This window comes from Siphateles boraxobius, unplaced genomic scaffold (assembly GCF_051911475.1).
Source record: "Siphateles boraxobius isolate OS27281-9 unplaced genomic scaffold, OSU_SipBor_1 1, whole genome shotgun sequence".
Taxonomy (NCBI): domain Eukaryota; kingdom Metazoa; phylum Chordata; class Actinopteri; order Cypriniformes; family Leuciscidae; genus Siphateles; species Siphateles boraxobius.
The window spans coordinates 19,709,026-19,730,197 of record NW_027508699.1 but is presented as its reverse complement, the minus strand read 5'-3'; the positions used below and the strand labels follow the sequence as shown (position 1 = coordinate 19,730,197).

The 21,172-nt window shown below is 38.3% G+C and overlaps 3 protein-coding genes across 5 annotated transcripts; 2 read left to right on the top strand and 1 right to left on the bottom strand.

The window, feature by feature from the left end:
• The first annotated feature begins 186 nt into the window (after positions 1–186).
• LOC143736873 (occludin-like) lies at positions 187–11,026 on the top strand. 2 transcript variants are annotated; one of them, XM_077227638.1, is made up of 8 exons: positions 187–262; positions 5,630–6,388; positions 7,250–7,414; positions 8,881–9,014; positions 9,113–9,319; positions 9,453–9,624; positions 10,342–10,383; positions 10,588–11,026. In XM_077227638.1, the coding sequence occupies exons 2-8, from the start codon at positions 5,645–5,647 to the stop codon at positions 10,732–10,734; spliced, it is 1,611 nt and encodes a 536-aa protein (XP_077083753.1). In that variant the 5' UTR covers positions 187–262; positions 5,630–5,644; the 3' UTR covers positions 10,735–11,026. The 2 variants fall into 2 exon arrangements, with proteins under 2 accessions (XP_077083753.1, XP_077083762.1); XM_077227647.1 differs by lacking the exon at positions 187–262 and adding an exon at positions 3,688–3,822.
• LOC143736862 (MARVEL domain-containing protein 2-like) lies at positions 188–3,299 on the top strand. The gene is made up of 6 exons (XM_077227631.1): positions 188–262; positions 619–1,746; positions 2,214–2,425; positions 2,737–2,908; positions 3,008–3,058; positions 3,164–3,299. Exons 2-6 carry the CDS (start codon positions 682–684, stop codon positions 3,281–3,283), a joined length of 1,620 nt encoding a protein of 539 aa, XP_077083746.1. The 5' UTR covers positions 188–262; positions 619–681; the 3' UTR covers positions 3,284–3,299.
• Positions 10,946–20,874, bottom strand: nr2f6a (nuclear receptor subfamily 2, group F, member 6a). Of its 2 annotated transcripts, none has more exons than XM_077227661.1 (5): positions 20,745–20,874; positions 19,128–19,730; positions 18,934–19,028; positions 13,361–13,924; positions 10,946–12,602 (listed from the first exon to the last, which is right to left on the bottom strand). In XM_077227661.1, the coding sequence occupies exons 2-5, from the start codon at positions 19,397–19,399 to the stop codon at positions 12,328–12,330; spliced, it is 1,206 nt and encodes a 401-aa protein (XP_077083776.1). In that variant the 5' UTR covers positions 19,400–19,730; positions 20,745–20,874; the 3' UTR covers positions 10,946–12,327. The 2 variants fall into 2 exon arrangements, with proteins under 2 accessions (XP_077083776.1, XP_077083783.1); XM_077227668.1 differs by having other exon boundaries at positions 13,361–13,921.
• Positions 20,875–21,172: the final 298 nt, after the last annotated feature.

Here is a 21,172-nt window from a genome sequence, read left to right as displayed (position 1 = left end):
TAATATCAGTCGTTTTGGATCATTTCCTCCGAGGGTTTCAGGAATGTCATCAAGTCCAGTTTCTGTGGTGAAGCATTCATTGGCAGCAGCAGGTAGTTGAATGCCAGCCTGTGTCTGTCACCAGACTTGGCCTCTGCAGGTTTAATGTTTAATCTCCTCTCCGGCTTCCTGCCACAGTGCCTCTGACTCACTTTTTACTTTCTGAAGCCATTTTAACACAACCATACTCACTAACAGCAAACCAGTCTGTACTCACAACAAGGTGAGCATTCTTGTTGTTTGTCTGATGTTTTACAGAATGCTTAAGACAGCAAAGTTCAGTTTACAGTTGATAATCGGAAACTGTGTATCGTCTATACGAGTGTTTATGTTTATGGCGGTACTCAATGCACTTTGAATGCAAATACAACTTTTAACCGAAGCTGCTGAAAAGACCATCAGCAAAGTCTAGTTGGTGAATCTGTTGGACTGGATCACTAAAATGCGTACACCAGCTTCTCAAACACAACATCCGCATTAGTTATGATATGTTATTATTCATAATTCGTACAATTTTGAATATGTTTGTCAATGATAACTTGTGAAGTGAGATTACAATAAAAAAGGTATTGTTCTTAGTTTGATAGAGTTCTCTAAGATGACTGTGTACTAGACCCCAATTTCCTCACCAGCTACAACAAAATGACGGACCTCAGAAGATTATATTCAGATGACGTCTCTTCCTCTCAAAGTGTAAATTTCAACAGAGCACATGCGGAGGAGGATCCTACGAAAATTCATGATGATCACAATGAGGACTCAAGCTTCTCTTCTCATGATCAGGGCAGTTTAGCCAAGCAGAAGGAAAACATAGAAGCTGAGAAGATTAATAAAAGCATCTTTCTGAAACCATGGACTGGTGTGTTGATGAAATGGAACAAGGCTGATTCTGAATCACTTTCAACATCTTCAGGGGGATTTGAAATACTACCTAATGGCACAAGATGTAGTCCGCCTGTTTCTCCATCGCTGGACAGAAAACATTGGAATGCGCTTTCTGGTGACCTCAAGCCAGACTTCCCCCCAGGTTCAGTGGGGTATACATATGACACCCTTGAATCCGAACTGACCAGTATCCATCCGGCAGAGTACTATGCTGAAAAGTTAGAAGTATACCAGTTAAAATACTCCTACCTGAAGTCTTGGCCTGGCCTCTTAAGGCTGCTCGCTGGCCTTCAACTTGTATTCGGCGGTATGGTTTTTGCCTGTGTATGTGCATATATTCAGAGAGACAGTGAGTGGTCCAACTATTACAGGCCAAATTATGGATTTACTGATGTGAAGGGATACCGTTACACTGGACCCATGACGGCCTTTGTGTTGGTCATTGTTGGACTCTCATGGATGCTGACCGTTATTCTGATGGTTTTGGGATTAACAATGTATTACCGAACGATCCTTCTAGATTCCAAATGGTGGCCTCTCACCGAGGCTGTTATGAACCTAGCCCTTTCGTTGTTGTACATGGCAGCGGGTATCGTCTACGTGAATGATTTGAATCGGGGTGGGCTTTGCTTCATGACGGTTGGCGTCAACCCGGTCCTGTCTAATCTGTGTCGTGTTGAGGGGGGTCAGATGGCTGGGACTTCGTTTATATTTATTAACATGCTCATGTACTTGATAAGCTTCCTGGCATGCCTTAAAATGTGGAAGCATGAAGCCGCCCGCCGTCAGAGGGAGGCCATGACCAGCCAGCTGAACAGCCAGGTAAAAGCACATTTTCAATTATTGCCCAAAAGTATGGGGTCAGTAAGAAAAAATAAATAATCTAAATTGATCAAAATTCATAAAGTTACAAAAGATTTCTATTGAATGTATTTTTTTTTACCAAAGTATCCCTAAAAAATGTATTGCAGTTTCCACAAAAATATTAAGCAGCACAAATGTTTTCACCATTGATAATAATTGGAAATGTTTCTTGAGCAGCAAATCAGCATATTAGCATGATTTCTAAAGGATCATGTGACATTTAAGTAAAAAAATAAAAAAGTCACAATATTACTATGTTTACTATTTAAAATAAAAAATGCCTGGGGGAGCATAAGAGGCGTTTGAATGGTTCTTAAACTCTTAAACTGATCACTTTTATCTAACACAAATGAAATTTTCAGTTTCCAGAAAATTCTCACTATCCTTATCAAGTTGTACTAATTGCAATGGCTGTTATCTTTCAGTTACAGCAGCAGACTCTGAAATCCACATCCAATATGGGCAGCTCCTCGACTAGATCCAAGAAAATTTCATTCAAAGATGAAATGGATCAAAGCTTTGTGAATGAGAGCAGGCTGGCTAATGTCTCGGAGAGAGCTGTAGAGCGAAAGATTTTAACTGGAGCTATTCCTATTGGACACATTCCTAAACCCAGAGTTGTCGCTGATTTTATAATGTTAGTATTCTTCATTGTGTATTTCTGGTCTAATAAAAATAAATGATATATTTAGGACAAACAAACTTAACAGGTGTTGGGTATATTAGGTGTTATAAATAGTTTAAAACCAACTGTTACATGTATGTAGACAACCTTAGAAAGGGCTTTTAACAGCTTTATGGATAATGTGTAATGTGTTGTTTTATTCATGCTGCTATTTATGGGTATTTACTTTGAAATGCACCATGTGTAGGCAAAACCCCTTATCTCAATCCTTGCATTGGATTCTATAATTTTTTTTATTGTATTTTTTATTTCTTTTTAAACAGAAAATATCCTGAAATTCATTCAATAGAAGATAGAGAGCAATACAAAGCAGTCTTTAATGACCAATACCAGGAGTACAAGGAACTGCACAGAGAGATCACAGCCACATTAATGAAGTTTCAGGAATTAGACACCATGATGAGCCGACTCATCAATAACAAGAGAAACCCTGAGGTGAGGCGTCATATTAGAGTCATTTAGATTGTCTCTGTATTACCTTTTATTAGAATATTCAAACAAGTTGTTTCAATTGTTTGTGGATGTTTTATTTAGGAGAGAAAGAGAATCAATGGCTTACTGAAAACATATGAGCAAAAAAAGAACGCAAGTCAACTCTTGACTTTAAAATGCTTCAAAAACTAAGTGAGAAACAAGAGTTGTAGCCTAATTTCATGTTGTTAATTTTAATTTCTTATGTGCTTCCCCAAGGATCCCTACTTTCTGGAGAAGAAGGAACGGTGTGAATATCTAAAAGCAAAACTAAGCCACATCAAGATGAAGATTCGTGATTTTGATCAAAATTCCACTGCAAAGGACAGCAATTACTAAAAGTTTTTACTAAAATACTTAATTACTAAAATATTATTTATTGTGTATAATTAAGATTCCTCTATTGTATTATTATATTTACAAATTACACAAAAAGAATTAGGCCATTTGGCTCAAACTAATCTACAAACTTTACTTTCACAATCATAGTTGTTTTTTTTTTTTCACGGCAACTGTTTTTATGGCTCTTAAAATTGTAATTACAATTTGTAAATAAATCCTATTGTATAGAAAACGAAATGGCATGAAATCAGACTTAGACTGTTGCTTTAAAGCTCTTTAGAAGATTAACAATCATTAACTCAGCTTCTTCTCCACCTTAACTTTCGACCCACTGAGGAGCCAATAAAACTGATTGTGTCAGTAGCAACGGGTTTAGAGTTTCAGGCCCAGGTCTTCCACACAAGTCACCATGAGAAGCAGCTGTCACAGGTATTCACATCAAACGGATAAGCTCAAACACTAAACGATACTTGACAAAAATCTGTCAAGCTTTGAAAAGCTGGACTAAGGAAAACATCAGTGGCTGTTGTGTTACGGTAAGTTACATAATGTTTTATGCAACATTTATTTACTGCAAAATGATAGACTTTTTTTTTGAATGGATTGTAGTTAGTACAAAAACACTGATATCTCCTAGTACTTTGTGAATCTTCCGATGGCACCGATGAGATGTTGTGACGCCTATATGATCGGAACAATCTAAAATAATAGTTGTTTATTTTCAGGAGGAAAGTTTTACAATTATATTCAATGTTGCAAAAAAATGCTTTCTCCTGCTTTAAAAAAAAAATGTATTCTAGAATAGCTGCCCATTCAACATGCACCTGTGAGGCTGTATGAAGCTGGCTAGGTTGAGTTTCAGCTCTTGAATTATTTATTCACTCTTTTCAAGTTTCCACAGGTGTGCAGCTCACCCTCTCTCCAAAGCATAATTAACTAAGCGGGTAACGCTTTAGAAATATTCCGGTTAGCGGTACAACTCCTCACCTCTTTTATTCACATAATGGCTGTATATTGCTCTTGGGGGATGCAATAGAAATGTTAAGAAGAGAACTTACAGCATGGAAACCCCCAATGACTGCATCTGTTCATGTGTCTCTGAATTATTCAGAGCATCACGCCTGAATTGCAGTAGCCCGATGAAGGGAGTGATGTTTAAAGATGGACTCTACCAGAGTGAGAAAGTTGTTTGTGCTATAAAGAGGTGTTCCATCTTAAATGTTCCTGGAGCTCTACGAGTAAAGCTGTGCGCTTACAATTGTGCATTTGTAATCACATCGAACAAATTTAGTGATAAAATGTATACTTTTAGCTGTTTGTATCACTTGTCTTTGCGTGTTCTATCTAGATTGTCGGTCTGTGTATTAGTGATAGAGATTTTTCATTGACTCTTTCTGCGGGTTACATTGAACAAGTGACTGTCTTTATGAGCAAGTTATTGAATCATTCATTTAAATGATTCCTTCAAGCACACTGATTCATTCAGAAACAGAAAAAGTGAATGTTTAGTCACTGAATCATTCATTAAACAAATTCTTTAAAAAAAAAACACTTACCGATTCTGTAAGGCTGTGAATAGCTCTGGAGACAGACAGGTTAAAGCTTTGTCTCATTGTTAAATAGTTTTGCAAAATAGACAAAGTAACTAGCAATATTGTGTCTACAATGTATGTTGATCAATATCAACTTATTGAACTGTTATATAATAGCATTATCACTTTCTCAAGTGCAGGTTTTATTGGAGCACAGTATTGTCCAATCAGAAGTGATGACTGGACACCGGAACTATAACTTTTATAAATGGGATTAAATTATTATCAGATGTATAATTGAGAATATGTGGGTGTTAATTGAGGGCAGCAGATGAGTGTCGAGGGGAAATGTTGTCGGTGTTATTTTACTATTTATATAGAAAATTATATACTATTTATATATAGCCTATTGTTATAGGTTTTATTATTATTTTGTTATTTATATTTGCTGTGTGCTTATTTCTATATTTTTATTTCAATTTTAGTTTTACTAATTTTCATACTTCCACTTAAACGTATTTCAGTTAGTTGCCAAGGCAACATTTCTAATTTCATTTTTATATTTTATTTTATTTTTTAGCTTTATTTCAATTCAAATATTTTTATATTTTTAGTTAACAATAATTGCTCTTCTTATACCACTATAAGAGTGCTATTTGTCCATATAGTTGTAGGAGATTCAAATGTAAAACAAAAAATGACAGCAGCTCTTTGTCTGAAAAAGAGTAATTTTGGCTTCAGAAAGCTGCATAGCTAGCACTGTACCCAGATGATCTTATAATCTAAATTTGATCTCATGTTCTCTTTTCAGATTCTCTCATGAATCATGTATGAAACACAGCAGTATGACAGCCCACCTCAGTACAGTCCACACCACATTGCCCCATCAAATATGTACACATCCAGAAGTTTCTACTCTCAAAGGAGCGAGTATGGCTTATTCTCTTCAGTGCCTGATGCTCCTCAAACGGAGGGAATCCCTCAGCACTTCTACAAATGGTTCTCACCACCTGGCATCGTGAAAACTATGGAGGGACTGACTGCTCTGCTCTGCTTTGTTATTTTTGCCTGTGTTGCTTCCACTCTAGTTTGGGATATGCATGGCTACGAGGGCAGTATCGGGGCCTATGTTGCTGGATCTGGGGGCTATGGCATGGGATCTGGGTATTATGGAGGAACCTATGGCTATCAAAGCTCTTACATGACACCCTACTCTGCAAAGTCAGCCATGATCTCAATGGCAGCCCTTAATTTTGTAGTATCTTTGGCCATCTTAGTGGTTAGTTTCTCAAAGTTATGGTGTGTGCGCGGAAAAACGTTTTACCTGACGGTTTTTGTGGTGGACGTGGTTCTGGCGATTCTTCAGTGTATTATAGACATCATATTCGTCATTGGGGTGAATCCCATGGCCCAGAGTTCACAAAGCATCTTGTACAACCCGATCCTGATGATGTGTCAGACCTCATTAGGGAATCCCAGCATTAGTGCTGGAGTCGGCACAGGCTTCCCGGGTGCATATCCATCCTTTAATCGATATCTATATCACTACTGCTTCATGGATCCTGAGGAGGTCAGTTTGACAAGACATAATTCTCACTGTACAATGGAAGAAAAAAAATTCTAAACAAAGTTAATATACATTTACTTGAGGAAGTCTTGTTTTCTGAAAAAAGAAGTGACTTTGTGCTTAAAACAATAACAAATATCTACCAATGGAGTAAGAAAAATAAAACTTGTTTTCGCTTTTAATTATGTTTGCTTTTCTTACCCTATTGCCAGATATTTTTTTCTTGTTTCAAGTATAAGCTCACTTAAGTTTGATCATTCATTTCAGAAAACAAGGCTTAAAGGGATAGTTCACTCAAAAATTTATATTCTGTCATCTATTACTCGCCCTCATGTCGTTTCGAACCTCTTCGGAACCCAAATTAAGATCTTTTTAATGAAATCTGAGAACTTTGTCCCTCCATTGACAGCTATGCAACTACCATTTTCAAGCCCCAGAGAGGTAGTAAAGACATAAAAGTAATCCATGTGACTCCAGTGGTTTAACCTTATTTTTATGAAGCGACCAGTGCTTTGTTGGCGCAAAAAAACAAACAAACAAAAACCATAATTTACCACTTTATTTACTATATTAATCTTAAACAGAGATTCATATTTTGTAAATACAGTGGTAAATTATGTTTTTTTGTTTGTTTTTTGCACCCAGCAACGACATGAGGGTGAGTAATTAATGACAGAATTTTCATTTTTGGGCAACTATCTCGTTAATACATGTCAAATAAATTTATCTTCATTTAAAAAATGTTTAGAATTGTACTCTGAAACAAGTCAAAAATATTGAGTAAGATTTTTTTTTTTTGCAGTGTAGTGTCACATGAATGCAACATGAATCTTTTTATAAACAAGTGTTTCTGCTGATTTTTAGGCGGTGGCTCTGGTTTGTGGGCTGTTTGTCATGATTGCTCTGGCTGTTGCAGCCTATTTTGCCTATAAGACTCGAAGCAAAATATGGCATCATGGCAAACCTAATATCTACTGGGAGGAACCACCTATCCTAAAAACAGACAGGAGCCAGAATTCACAAGACTGGGTGAGTAAATTTCACAAGAAGTTCACAAGACGCACTCAGTGTATAATATGAAGCCTGCGGTATATAATGTAAAATAAACGTTTTTTTGCTAAACATTCTGTGTAGGACTGTATTGGCATGGATCATCTGTTCACAATTTAAAGTTGAACATAAACTTGGTTATTATTTAATTGTCTTGCCTTATGTTACTATAGGCAGCTAACTATCTGTGATATAAGAAAAAGAACACCGGCTTATGCTCACCAAGGCTGCATTTATTTGATTAAAAATACAGTAAAACAGTAATATTAAGAAATATTATTACAATTTAAAATGACTTTTTTATTGTTATGTATTTTAAATGTGGTTTATTTCTCTGATGGCAAAGCTGGATTTTCAGCATCATTACTCTATTCTTCAGTGTCACATGATCCTTCAGAAATTATTGCAATATGCTAATTTGCTGCTCATAGTAGTAGCACAGATAAAAACAGTTGTACAGTTTAATATTTTTTGTGGAAACCATGTTTTTTCTTAAAGTTTAAAACTTTAAAATATTTTATATTTTAATTAATTAATTTATAAATGTATTAATTCATTTATTTTGACTATGGTAATATATTTGAAGAAGATTTAACAAATTTAATTTGTGGACCATATTATTTATAATATTGTGCAGCCTAAACATGTGACACCAGTCACCACCAGTGCCATACAATAAAATCAATCACATGATCTGCATTGTTTTTGAGTTAATCATTCACTGATTTGCAATGATTCTGGAGAAGGGAATAGCTGTGATACTATCTTCATAATGATTAGCGAATAAAAGTCAGTAAGCAAATTGTGACCTCTCTGCAATCACTGATAACTTGCGTTACCAGTTATATGGTTGATATAGGCAGAGATTTAATGGATTTTATGGATACAGCATGATATTTTCATCTAAATGTAGGCCTAAACTCAAATCTGGTGTAATTATGAGAAATAAATACATATACATGATCAAGAGTTTATTTTATTTGATTCATTGTGAGGTGAGCTTCCAAACTTGGTTATTCCAAATTCTTGGAATATGCAGTGACTTTCCCAGAAATGACCTCAGATGTTGTTCGTCAGTTTATAAGACAATACGCATGTATTTTTGAAAAGGCAGTGCCATGTACAACGCTCATCAAGTGTTTCCTGTAAGCTATAACAATCACGCTTCATTAGAGGAAGTCATGCATCTGCAGGAGGGTGGGATAATTGTGTTGTGATGGATTTATAGTGTATTGGTGTATTGTGTGATGTACAACTTCTCAAGTGACTCTTAAGATACAGTATTGTTCAGAGACATCTGCGATGTTATCACTGATCGTCCTCCGGTCTGGTCTCGTTTCCCATCAGTAGGAGCCTGTTGCTTGGGTCATTTTGTAGTTTTAGTCTCAGAATCAAATTGATTTAATTCTCTGGCTCCATTAACACTTATACATGGTGTGTTCCAGCGAAACACTCAATACACCCCCACTGTGGTTTTATCAGAGAAGGCTTCCCCTCACCTGAAAGGAGAGAACAGCTTCACCTCCTACACTGAGGGAACAGTGAGCGTCTACAGCGAGGCTGCGTACAAAAGCAACGTGTGAGTGCGGCCTTCTTTCCTTTTTATGTTCAGGAGTAGAAATTCTTACAAAGTACAAATGCACACTAGTTTTATTTTCGTTGCATTTTGTTTTAAAGGTATTCCGAGAACGTGAACAGCTGCTCCCCGGAGCCGTTGTACCACAATCGGTGGATGAGCTCCAGCCCTGTGGAGGAGGTTGAGCTGCAAAGCAGCTCAGTGCAAGAGAAACCGGAAACGTACGAGGTTGAGGATGTTCTCTGTGAGACAGGCTACACCACTGGTGGAGAGTCAGCCACTGAATTACACACATATGAGATGGAGAGGTGAGTTTGCATCAGGAATACTTATTAATTACCCTTCATGTTGTGCTGCTCGAAAAGCCAGATTACTTTTCTAAGAGCAGACTGCTTTGCAAGATAGCTAGTAACTTGTTGATTTTTATTTTTTATGCTACAGCTCTTATTCAGAAATTTCAACAGATGAACAGCGCAGACAGTACAAGAAACAGTTTGATGTCACCCTGGCTCTTTACAAGAACCTTTGTGCAGAAATGGATGATATCAGTGATCAAATGAATAAACTGAGCCGAGAGCTAGACACCCTCCATGAGGAGTCCACCAAGTTCCAGGTAGGCAACAAAAAACCTTAATAAAGAAAAAATAAATTAAACTAAAATTGGTTATTCTATTAGCCTGCCAAGCCAGACCTATCAAGATGTTAGGTCTGGGAACTCACAATTGGCATACCTCAATCCGAGGGGCGGGATAAACAGTTGTCTTTCAAATTCCCTCTGCACGCAATAGGACAGCGCTACAACCAGAGCAAGGAACGGCTGTGGCTGAGTGAGTCCCAAGTGTTGTTCCACCCGCGGAGCTAGTTGTAGGGCTTTATTAAACTTTTGCCGTATCCGGTCGTCACAACTCCGAACACATCTTCCTTTTTTTAAGAATGACTTAAGTGACGTTCTCTTAACTCCAAGTCATCCAGAGTCGCGGCCAAAGCCGATTCGAAAGACCGCTGTTCGCCAGCAGCATCTTCTTTCTTTTTAAGTAACAGATCACCTATGGAAATCACGCGGAACGGTCACAACTCTGCCGTCATTATGTTAAGCCCGCCCACCAACTCTATACACGATGTGATTGGCCTGACCAGAGTTTGGTTTTTCCAGCTTGAATGCCAACAGAGAGTTGCTAGACCACACTTTGGTGCAAAATAATTTTTGCTGCCGCTAGGGTGCGTCTAGATTTCTAGGCTATTATTCTATGGCATTGCTGTGTAAACTCCTTGGTGTATGAAGTGTGATATAAACTCAATACAACGCGTATCTTTTGTCTTTGTATCACAGGCAGTAGCTGACGAATATAATCGACTAAAGGATCTGAAGCAGGTAAAGAAAAATATTTCTCAATACAGATCAGATTTTATACATCAGCACTGGGTAGGCTACTAATGATTCGCCTGTTCACACCAAGAACAAGAACTATAAAGATTTAACTATAATAACTATATTAGCGTCCACAATAGTGGACATTTTTCTGGACTCTGCAATTCTTTTATATTGAGAAAGATTAATGCCCATATCCTTTCTCAGTCTCCAGAATACCAGGCCAAGAAGCTCCGATGTAAGAAGCTAAGGCAGGAACTGTGTCAAATCAAGCAACTAGTGAAAAATTATGACAGAGGCTTTACAAGGAGAGAGAAGACTGATGTTTCTGATCCTCAGGATTTCTTTGTTTGAACCTGTACACATGTATACATCACTGTCGGTATAGGCTTTTATAAGCCGATTAATTTGTGTCGGTAAAGTTGGTATTGAGGTATTGTAAATATTTTCAATGTTCCTGTAAAATTCAATGATCTTTACAATTTGAATATAAAAACTCCAATAGGAAACATTTCCTTTGTAATTTGACAGGTAACAGGCAAAAAAGTCTAAGTACACAACTCAATGTATGATACTTTTGTTTAATCAAGCTGTCATACACAAGTATTTAAAAAGACAAAGATATTAAAATGAAAACTGTACATGTTGCCGTTTTGATGCGTTTATGTATATTAGACCGCCTGATATGTTTCAAGGCCTAAATATGAGGTAATTTTAGTCATTCAAATGTACGAGAAGGCTAGAAAACTTACATCTCACAACTAAGAGCCAATACAACATGCTGTCACTGGTGAAACGCCCCACCATAGCACAAAAGACAAAACAGGAAGTGCCTGTTTCTTGCCAAAAACAGCCTTCGTGACAAACATAACAGACAGATAGATCCAATCACTCCTCTTTAGTGTAAAGTGAGCAGCTCAAGTGTGTAGATACATTTGAATTAAACTGACACAGCCGTGAATGACAGAGTCCGTTTGAGTCTCAACAGACTGTAGAGGTATTTCTTTTGGTCGACAATACATAATGTGACTATTACCAGTTTAGCATAAACTAGTTAGTATATGAAATAATAAAAGCAGAATAGAAACCACGTATAAGAAGACAGTGTCTTATGCATGTAGATGAACACCACTTTCATGAAGAATGTTAAATAGTTTCTATCTGGGGGAGAAAAAATAAGCCATGACTACTTCGTCTGTCATTTATCTCAAATGTGCATTATAGAAATATGAATAATTCTTGAAGATATAGGTTTGTATCTTAGCGCAACATACAAATACAGTACGCAAGTATTCTGTCAAATGGAAATTTCACAAAACATAATCCAATCTTTGCACTAGCTTTTGCGATTTTCAGTCTCTCCTCAAAGAAATGCATTAGCATTGATAGGGTAAAAGAGCTAAACAATACATGCCACAAAGTTATCAGTGGCAAAACAAATGCTAAAGTCCCAACTGTGACCGTTTCGGTTTGGTTTGTTTGGGTTTTTGGATGTCATCATGTGTACTTCCTCTTCCTTCAGGCTTTCTGGTACACAAGGACAGGGCAGAACAGAGAATGAGTATGACTTGATTTCCTGGTGCCTTCAGGGACAGTCCAAAGTGACTTATGTTCACACCCAACTGACAGAGCTTGTTGTTTTGGGTTTTAACCAATTTCCACACAATAACTAATAACTGGTGATTAAACTGTACCTAACATCTTACCTTTGGCTGGCAGATAACCAGTATTTCTCAAGTAATTTTATAGAATGCTTCTGGGCATCATAAAACAGTTCACAGAACATAAATCACACCATCTGCAATGTACTACTGAATTCACCCTACTACTGTTGACCCTGTTGCATTAGGTAATACAGTCAATATCAGATGTGAATGTGTGGTTTAAAAATGATAATAATTCAGACCGAGACATCCAGACTGGTTCTGTGGTCACATCTGATCATGATTATTGTCCTGGAGCATACGGCCAACTGATGGAGCTGCCAGACAGCTGCATGTCACGGATGAGCGTCTCAATGGGCGTTTTCCCCACAAGACGCATGAAGAAGAGCTGAGAAATGAGGCTGGCTGGCACCGCCCTCAGAGCGGGCAGTCGCAGAAGGAGCCGTCCAAAGCGCTGGGGCTGTCCGGGGTACTGCATGCGCTCATACTCGGTCAGGGCCACCTGAGCTTTTTCCTGCAGGCTTTCCACATGAGCTGTGTCTGTCAGCCCACACGCATCTAAAGATAAACATGAGCAACAGCAGATATCAGTTACAGGTTTCAAACTAGATTTTGTGTAACTCAACTTGTGAAGTATGATGCAGCGCTCAACAATAAGGATTAGTACAGGCGTATGTGGAATTTTTGAATTAAGATTTTTTATTGGCTAAACTATGTGACCATTTAATTTAAACTACAACTGTATAATCTCCAGTAATTACTTTATATGATTTGATGCATATAAAACATACATTAAACATCACATATTTTATTATTACTATATTATATATTTAATGGTTACATTCAAATAAAAAGAAATTGGGGTTGGGCTGGTGTAATCATATATAAATAAATAAATATATATATATATATAAACTATTGCTGAGCCCTGCATAGGTTCATTCTCAAAATGTTTGAAGCGTATAAATTTAACCTCAAAATAAAAACATGATAGGACAGGAAATGAAGAATATAGAAGTTCTGAATAATGACTTTATTTACTCTATAAATTTTCCTTATTCCTAACAATATGTTAGGTATAAAGGTGCTTCAAAATGCATCTAAGAAACATTAAGAAAAACAGAGATTTTTTCTTATCCATCAGAGGGCGCCAGTAAAACGCAAGAAACGCGACTGCCATTATTATTCTCATTATTCATTATTCTACTCATTATTATTCTCTACCATTTTGGATGTAACATAGATGTATTACATCTTCTTTGAACCGATTGTGTTCGGTTAAATGCAGTTTAATCCGAGTAATGTGTCTGACGCACCTGGTGAGAAGAGCGCTATGGCCTTTAGACAGCTGTACTCTGCTGTATCCACCTGCAGGCGGGTCAGCTTCTCCACTTGGTCCTGGAAGATGCGCACCTGGTCCATGAAGGACACCACCCTCTCGGCAGACATGGGAGAGGAGTGAAAGCCTGCGGCTGCGAGCAGCGGGGCCATGTGCAGGGGCAGGGCAGATTGGGCTGCATTAAGGATAAACAGTTCACTCCAGCTGAGCCGCAGAAGGGCCACCTGCTCAGATACAGGCAGCTCGGGGAAATAAGGAATGTTTCGGGCCCATTCGATGGTGCTAAACAGGAGTCTCGCAGCTAGCTCACAGATGCTGTCGATGCCCATGGCCGATCCTCCGCCCCCCTGCATCTGCTGGCTGTACTGATGGCTGTAGCGGCTGTTGGGGTAGGGCTCTGCCCGCAAGAGCTGGGAGATGAGCTCGGACACCGGCTGCCCGTTGTAGAACTCGCTCACGACGCTCCCGGCATTACCGCCCACTGGAGTCGTGGATGGGCTGAGGCTCGAATGCGAAGGTGGGATGCGTCCACGCTGAACTGCTAAAGGGGGAGAGGGAAGAGAAGGGGAGTCGTGATGGAGTTGAAATGCTAGATAGACGACTTTTCCAACAGCCCTTTCTTTTGCTATCATGAAAAATCTTGCAGAGCGTCTGAAGTGATAAGAAACATCTAATTCCTGATTACACAAGCACTCAAAGAATGAAAAAGGAAACTGGATACAGTGTTTAAGTCAAACCTCCAGAGACTTTATAAATGAGCAATGAAAATGTTCAATATAACTGAAGATCACTTCATTTTAAAAGCAAAACCTAAAATATATAGGTCATCAGGCCCTAATGCAATTTTTATCATGTGCACTGGCAAATGTGGTAAACAAACACCATCTGGGTTGGCTTAAAATAAAGTACAGCTCTCTCTTCCCTCTAACTATCAAATATAAAACAGTGTTTCCTGCAGCATTTTGCTTTACCAACCCATCACTTTAGTAAGACTGATTCAAACCAGTAACTTGTGAGTCTAATTAAAAGAACTTGTTCTTGCCAGGGTATCTGCACACTTTTTAAAGCCAAATTTAAGGCTTTTTAAGACCTTTTTAAGACCTGAAGAAATCAAAATTAATACCTTACATTAGGGGTGCGCAATATTGACAAAGATATGTCTCAATATTTTCAAAGTTTTGTTGATAATTAGATGATATATATATTGTGTTTGTGTACTGGTACCATGGCTGGTTTAGGCCTGTTGTTGACAGCTGATTCACAAAGATATTCATATTTTTCATATTCTATGCAGTGGTCAGTTCACAGCAGTGAAAGAAATTAACATTTTTTATTAAAGGGTACATATCATGCTTTTAAAATTTTCCTTTTTACATATAAAACATACATTTGTGGTCTATATAAAGCGAAACTGCAATTCTTGGGTCTGAATTCCTCATTATTATAGCTCCACAGGCCCCTATTTTACTCCTTTTCTGATGTGCTTCTGTGAGTGACTCGTTTTGAAGCGGCCCCTTTAAATGCAAAGGAGCTGTGTCACACCCCGCCCGCTCTCCAGGGTGCTGAGTTGACAGTCGGTTCAACTCCACCCCGTTCGGCCATTTTTGTAGTTAGATTAGTGATATACGATCTTATAGCGTCACAGAACATTTATATTCACACAAAATGTCAACAACGGAATCAACAACAGAATTGTCAATCAAGCCTTACATGTTCGAGCCAGAGCCGGACCCGGAGCTAGTTGAACAAATAGACGACGAACCTGAAGAACAACGTCTGCATATGGATGTATCTCAATGGTATGTAACTATATTTACAGTAACTTCGCCATCCATGCCCACTGCTACAATACTGTATGTTTTACAACGACAATTTAACACTCACAAAACAAAATATAAGTTATATTATAAAAATTACGGTCTAATCTTACCACTAAAAATCTGTATGGATAATATGATACGTTTAGAAAAGCATCAGAAAACACAGCAGCTAAATTGATGAAACTCAAGAACAATAATACTTCAGACATGTAACGTTACTTCAAAAAAACAAAAACAAAGAAATACGAAGGCACTGCTAAACCATGACCACCATGTGTTTTAAGAAAGTAAACTATTTTTATTAAAGATATTTACAGCTTACCGAAGTGATCTGTTCGTCGTCTTCAAAGATAGATGGAATTGACCCCTCAATCAGACGAAGTCGATCGGCAAACCCTTCTTTATACTGGCCGAGGTTGTTGAAGTCGGAATCGTCGAAGTGCTTCGCGCACACGAAAATGACTTTACCAAAAGATGTGGGAACATTTCCTTGGTAAATAAAACTCAACCAGGCACTTCGAAGAGGTTCTGATGCTGGGAGACGGTGTAACGAAGCGTGTGGGTCACTACATCCAACAACCGAACATTTTGACTTGAGCTCTCGACACTTCTGCATCATTGAGCTTGGACTACAAAATCGGAGCGAGGAATAATAATGGCGGATTGATCGAAATGTTGGGCCGGTAGTCAATGTCCTTATTTGGTAGTTCCGCTGCAAATACTGTGACGTAATTGTTCAGAAAACGTCATAGAAAACAGAAAAATCTGAACTGGGTGAACAATAAGACCAAAACAGAATATAAAGATATAAACGAAACACCTGAAGAGAATAATTTCAACTTTTCTGCACTTTTAAACACTCCAAATATACAACAAAATGCATTTAAGGGCAAAAAAAGTGGTTTTAGCATGATATGTCCCCTTTAAAGGGCAATATTTGCAACCTTAAATTGAGTTCCAGGGGCATTTTCACCCAGATATGGACTTTTTTTATTTATTTTTTACTTAGAGGTATGCATCACCTTTTATGTCAAATTCTAACATTCAAATTAAATTATATTAGAATAATAGCACAATACCACTGTCACCAGTTAAATTAAATCATTAAATCAAAATCCATCTTTGCAGTGCAGAGGAGACACAGAAGCAGCATCAGAACTGGCATTAATATATTTACACTCCATTTACAATTGCATAAATAAAGCTATGATATATTCTATTCTTAATTCAATATTTAAATATGAACCGATTTCTAATTGTAACATTTTAATTACAGGGTACTTTAAATGTGATACTAACCCCGCCAGTAGGCGGCGGCAAGTCTCAGGGAGTCATTCATTCAACCGATTTGTTCAAACGGCTGATTCATTCAGGAAGTGCGTGATGGTTCATTGAATCGTTAAAATGATTCGTTCAAATGGCGGATTTCAGTCAAGAAATCATCGCTGTCTTTTGCTTTGAGACTCTGCTACGGTTTCATTTTGAAATTCTCGTCAGCGAAATAAAGGGAAAACAAACAATATTGACAATATTGTTTATAAAATTTAACAATGTTAATTTAATATTTGCTATTGTGCACGGGAAAACAGCCCTCTTGCTGATGTAATATTGTATGATAACAACATATGATATATAAAATACCAAAACTTTATACGTCTATTAGGGAACATGCCTATAACTGCACTGACACACCACGCAGTGAAAGCAAGCATGAGAGACAAATGCGATGTCAGCTCGCAGTGCGCCCTCGTACATAGTTAACGTTAAAGTTAGGGCTGGGTATCGTAACAAAATTTTCGATACCGATACCTTGACTTCGATACCGGTTCCTGAACGATACTTTTTTCGATACCAATTTTATCCATATAACATTACCTAAAAAAAAAACTTTTATTTTTTACACTCATATTTTGAGTCTGTAAAAAAGCACCAGTGCTAAAGTTTTCTGTTTCCTAATCATTTAACAACATGTATTCTTTACTTCAATGAGCTCATTGTTTCTGCCTTAACTTAATGCATTGTTTAACAATGAAACTGAATGAAAATTAATTGAAATGCATTACACAGTCACCCCTGATAACAGATCACTCTAAATTGTAATTTAGACACATGCATTTTCTGTAAAGCTCCTTTGAAACGATATGTATTGTGAAAAATGCTATACAAATAAATGTGAATTGAATTAAATATAGGCTACTGGGGTGCGGGATATATGCCTCACGGTCAGCACACATGAAGCTTGCGCAAAGCACTGGCAAAAGTAGCCTAATGATCATGGATGTTTCGGGAAACGATAGCAAGGAGATATTTTAATTGTTTATTAATGAACAAGTGTTTACTAAACGTGTTGGCTGCAAAGATGATCATTGTGAATTTGCGATGCTGACTCGTCATCCCTGCAGTAGTGAACGCGCGCGCGCCTATATGGATTAGGTAATCAAACTATTTATTTCTAATTGTTTAGTTTAAAAGTAGACATATTTTGAACATGTATAGAACTATTTCTCATGTCTGTGATGCAAGTAGGCCTATCCTATACGCTGAGGTTTGGTTTATACGTGACGCGCTCCAGTTCTTGTAGTCGAAGGCGGATAAACTTTCTACTCTCGAGTGTATTCTGTGCGCTTTTAAGTGCCTTATCAGATTTACCGTGTTGCTGGTCTTGGCAGCAATTATCTTGTCGAAAATATTGCATTGTGTGCTTATGGCATCGAGTCGGGTACATAGGTACACTTTTGATCATTTCTACATATTTTCTATCTATCTGGGTTGGACGCTTACACAAACACATACACACTACAGCCACACGTGCGACGAGGCAGAGGCACGTCTCTGGGCAGCCGCGTAAACTAGTGTTTTTCCGCCACAGCCAATCATGCTGCATGTTTATTGTTTAACTGACGTTGACGAGATTAACCACTTAGGTACCGAAACTTGGTACCGAAAAACAAGACATGTTTCGGTACTCGGAAGTATCGAGGCAATTCGGTCGGTACCTAAAAAGTACCGAACTCGGTACCCAGCCCTAGTTAAAGTAAAACAATGATTACAATATCATAATAGACAATACACATCGCACACCACTACGCACATAAAGAATGAACTTTCAATTGAACTGAAATTAACCAGCTTTCTTCTCCTCTCCTGCTGTTTCGCGTGCAGGAGACAGATGTAGGCTACTGCTGGCGCGAATGTGACGCGAAATGTCACGTGAACGAGCAAATCCACAAAGAACGAATAATAAATAAAAAAGTACGCTAATTAGATTGTTTTAATTTGGAAAACATTTAGATATGTCTAAGTCAAATTGCCATAGAAAATTTAAGACCTTTCATAAGTAAAAATAAGACTTTTTAAGGCCTTACATTTTTAAAATCTAATTTAAGACTTTTTAAGGACCCACGGGCACCCTGCTTGCGTGTCATGTTTGTGAACTGGACTACACTAATTGTGCTGTATGCACTATTTTTTAATCAAAGTGACAGGAGTAAATTACATTTTAAAATATATTACATTAGAAAACAGCCTTTTAAAATTGTAATATTCACAATATTAAAAAAAAAATTTACTGTATTTGAGCAGTGAGCATAAGAGAACAAAAAAACTTTGTTTACTATACATTCTATAACATGTTGAAAAATCAGTGGATCAGTTGACTGAATCTGTGTGCATTAAACAATGCCGGAAAGCCATTCCGACTGGTTTAATGACGAGCGAGATAGACAGTTACCTTCTTTGCGCATTCCCACTCGGAAACACTTTTTTAAACGGCAGTATTGACACTGGTTGCGGTGATGTTGGTCAATCTGGCAGTCTCGGTTCGATCTGAAAAGCACCAGAAAAGCTTAATGTTGAGGCTGAAGTTAACATGCTGAAAACATCAACTAGCACGTACATAAACAGGGCTGAAGTTCCCTCCATTACCTGCAGGTATAGTTGAGATTTCGCCGGACGCTCCGTTTGAAGAAGCTCTTGCAGCCCTCACAGGTAAACACACCGTAGTGTTTCCCACTGGACTTGTCACCACAGACCACACAGTCCACCACACAACTTTTATCATCGTCCCCGGCCTCCATGTCGCTGCCGCCTCCTTGTGGTGACCCGTCATCCTCATCTCCCCTCAGGTAACCCTTGTCACCACCAAGTCCATTAGTCTCCCCATTGGGATCTCCCCATCCCCCTCTCACCATGGCCATCGCTTAGTTCTCAGCACAACCAAGGAGGAAAAATACTCCCAAACGTGCTGTTGGCACAGACCGTTTCAGTTGACCCCCTTTTTTGACAGCTGTGTGTTCTAAAATGAGAAGCAATGACGGCCTTTAGATCTGGTAATTGTCCACAGCTTCGTCTGACACATTTAGGCTCAGACAGTCAACATCTGAGTCAGTCAACTTTGTTCTTCATGCACAAGGCTGTGCATGTTGTTTTGCCTTCTTGACTGACCATATTCACCTTTTGCTCCCGCTTCTTTTGTCACACCTCGGAAAACGTGTCATTTGGAAGCTAGTTTCCAATTCAATCAAAGACCTGCGAAGAAAAAAAAAGAAGTTACTCAAAACCATGGAATTGTTCTTCACTTGTTATTATCAAGCAGTTCAGAGTTTTCACGCTTTCATCTTTCTATTGTTATTACTGAATATTTTTTATTAAAAATTCCACTTCAAAAAAGTAATTACTAGCCTAGGAAGCACTTGATAAGTAATGGCAAATTAACTAAAAACATTTATGTCACCTACAGAAATTTCCATGACTTTTCTTGCCCTGAAAAATTTCACGGTTTTCCAGGATAGCAAAAAAACCCTGACAGTTTAACTAGTTTCGCTCTATATACTGTGGCCTTTACTATATCTATAGACAATACAGATCACACACACACATACCTACATTATATATATATATACACACATATGCAGAAACAATTTTTTTTGATAATTTCACTTGACGCCTGTAGCCAGAATAGATTAGCAATGCGTTTTACAAAAATGTCTAACCTTTCAATATTCCTTTCCAGCCCAAGTAAGGAAGAGCAGAATAAACACAAAACTGATATTACAAAAGGTAAACATCTTAAGTATATATATAAAAAATAACATACTAATAAAAACATCTCTGTATAGAGAGCAGCGTCTTCGTCCGCGAAACTGATTGTTTAAGGAAGTGCTCTCTGCGCTTGTTTGTTGTGAAATGAGGACAGACTTTTGGAGTCCCTAAAACAGTTACCGTGGCGCTGAACGAGTACGTTAAATCAAAAACGAAACGGGTGAAACCATAACGTAAGCTCATGTTAATGGTTTCGATGTGATCCGGAGCTAAATTACCTGTTTCTTGTTTTTATTTTATATGAGAGCTAGTAATAGACATGCGGCCTAACCTCCAGCGATCATCAAGCAGGGGGAGGGGTGGAGCCATAGCTTAGCGACATACCTCACTCCTCACTTCGGCGAACACTATTTTTATTTCCGCTCACCTTTAACGCTTCGAATGTTAAGCTAGTGTGTTGTTAGCGGCGGCGGAACTCCAGGAATATTTCAATATACCTACCTGGTTTTGGGAGTGCAAAAGTCGCGCGGGCTTGAGAAGGACAAGAGAGAGCACGAGCCAGTGTCCAGTAGAGTGCGCGCGCCGCGTGCCTGTGAGGGAGTGTGTGTGTGTGTGTGTGTGTGTGTGTGTGTGTGTGTGTGAGAGAGAGAGTGAGGGGCGGGGGGGTTCGGAGGGATTTGACACAGCTATTCAAGCCCACGGTTGCCATGGTATTTCCTGCCTTATATGGGCAAAGAAGTCAAAGAGCAGCACTGCTGGGCACACAAAAAAGAATGTGGTGTTTTGCTCCTGAGAGATCAGTGACCTCGGGCGTGCTTCAAAGGACTGCAAATATGCCTACAGGAGCCAAACCTGTAAATACCTTGAGAGAACATGTAGTCGGTAGCCATGCACCGGCTAGATAAGCTACTCAAGAATATTATTAATAG

What these genes read in the sequence shown, in the direction of transcription:
- LOC143736873 (XM_077227638.1), top strand. Translation starts at nt 5,645, where the DNA reads ATGTATGAAACACAGCAGTATGACAGCCCACCTCAGTACAGTCCACAC. An exon ending in GCTGCGTACAAAAGCAACGT is followed by an intron (nt 9,015 to 9,112) that starts GTGAGTGCGGCC and finishes TTTGTTTTAAAG; the next exon opens with GTATTCCGAGAACGTGAACA. An exon ending in GACTAAAGGATCTGAAGCAG is followed by an intron (nt 10,384 to 10,587) that starts GTAAAGAAAAAT and finishes ATCCTTTCTCAG; the next exon opens with TCTCCAGAATACCAGGCCAA.
- nr2f6a (XM_077227661.1), bottom strand. Translation starts at nt 19,399, where the DNA reads ATGGCCATGGTGAGAGGGGGATGGGGAGATCCCAATGGGGAGACTAAT. An exon ending in AATCTCAACTATACCTGCAG is followed by an intron (nt 19,029 to 19,127) that starts GTAATGGAGGGA and finishes GGTGCTTTTCAG; the next exon opens with ATCGAACCGAGACTGCCAGA. An exon ending in AGTGGGAATGCGCAAAGAAG is followed by an intron (nt 13,925 to 18,933) that starts GTAACTGTCTAT and finishes CTCCCCCTTTAG; the next exon opens with CAGTTCAGCGTGGACGCATC.
- LOC143736862 (XM_077227631.1), top strand. Translation starts at nt 682, where the DNA reads ATGACGGACCTCAGAAGATTATATTCAGATGACGTCTCTTCCTCTCAA. An exon ending in CCAGCCAGCTGAACAGCCAG is followed by an intron (nt 1,747 to 2,213) that starts GTAAAAGCACAT and finishes GTTATCTTTCAG; the next exon opens with TTACAGCAGCAGACTCTGAA. An exon ending in GTTGTCGCTGATTTTATAAT is followed by an intron (nt 2,426 to 2,736) that starts GTTAGTATTCTT and finishes CTTTTTAAACAG; the next exon opens with AAAATATCCTGAAATTCATT.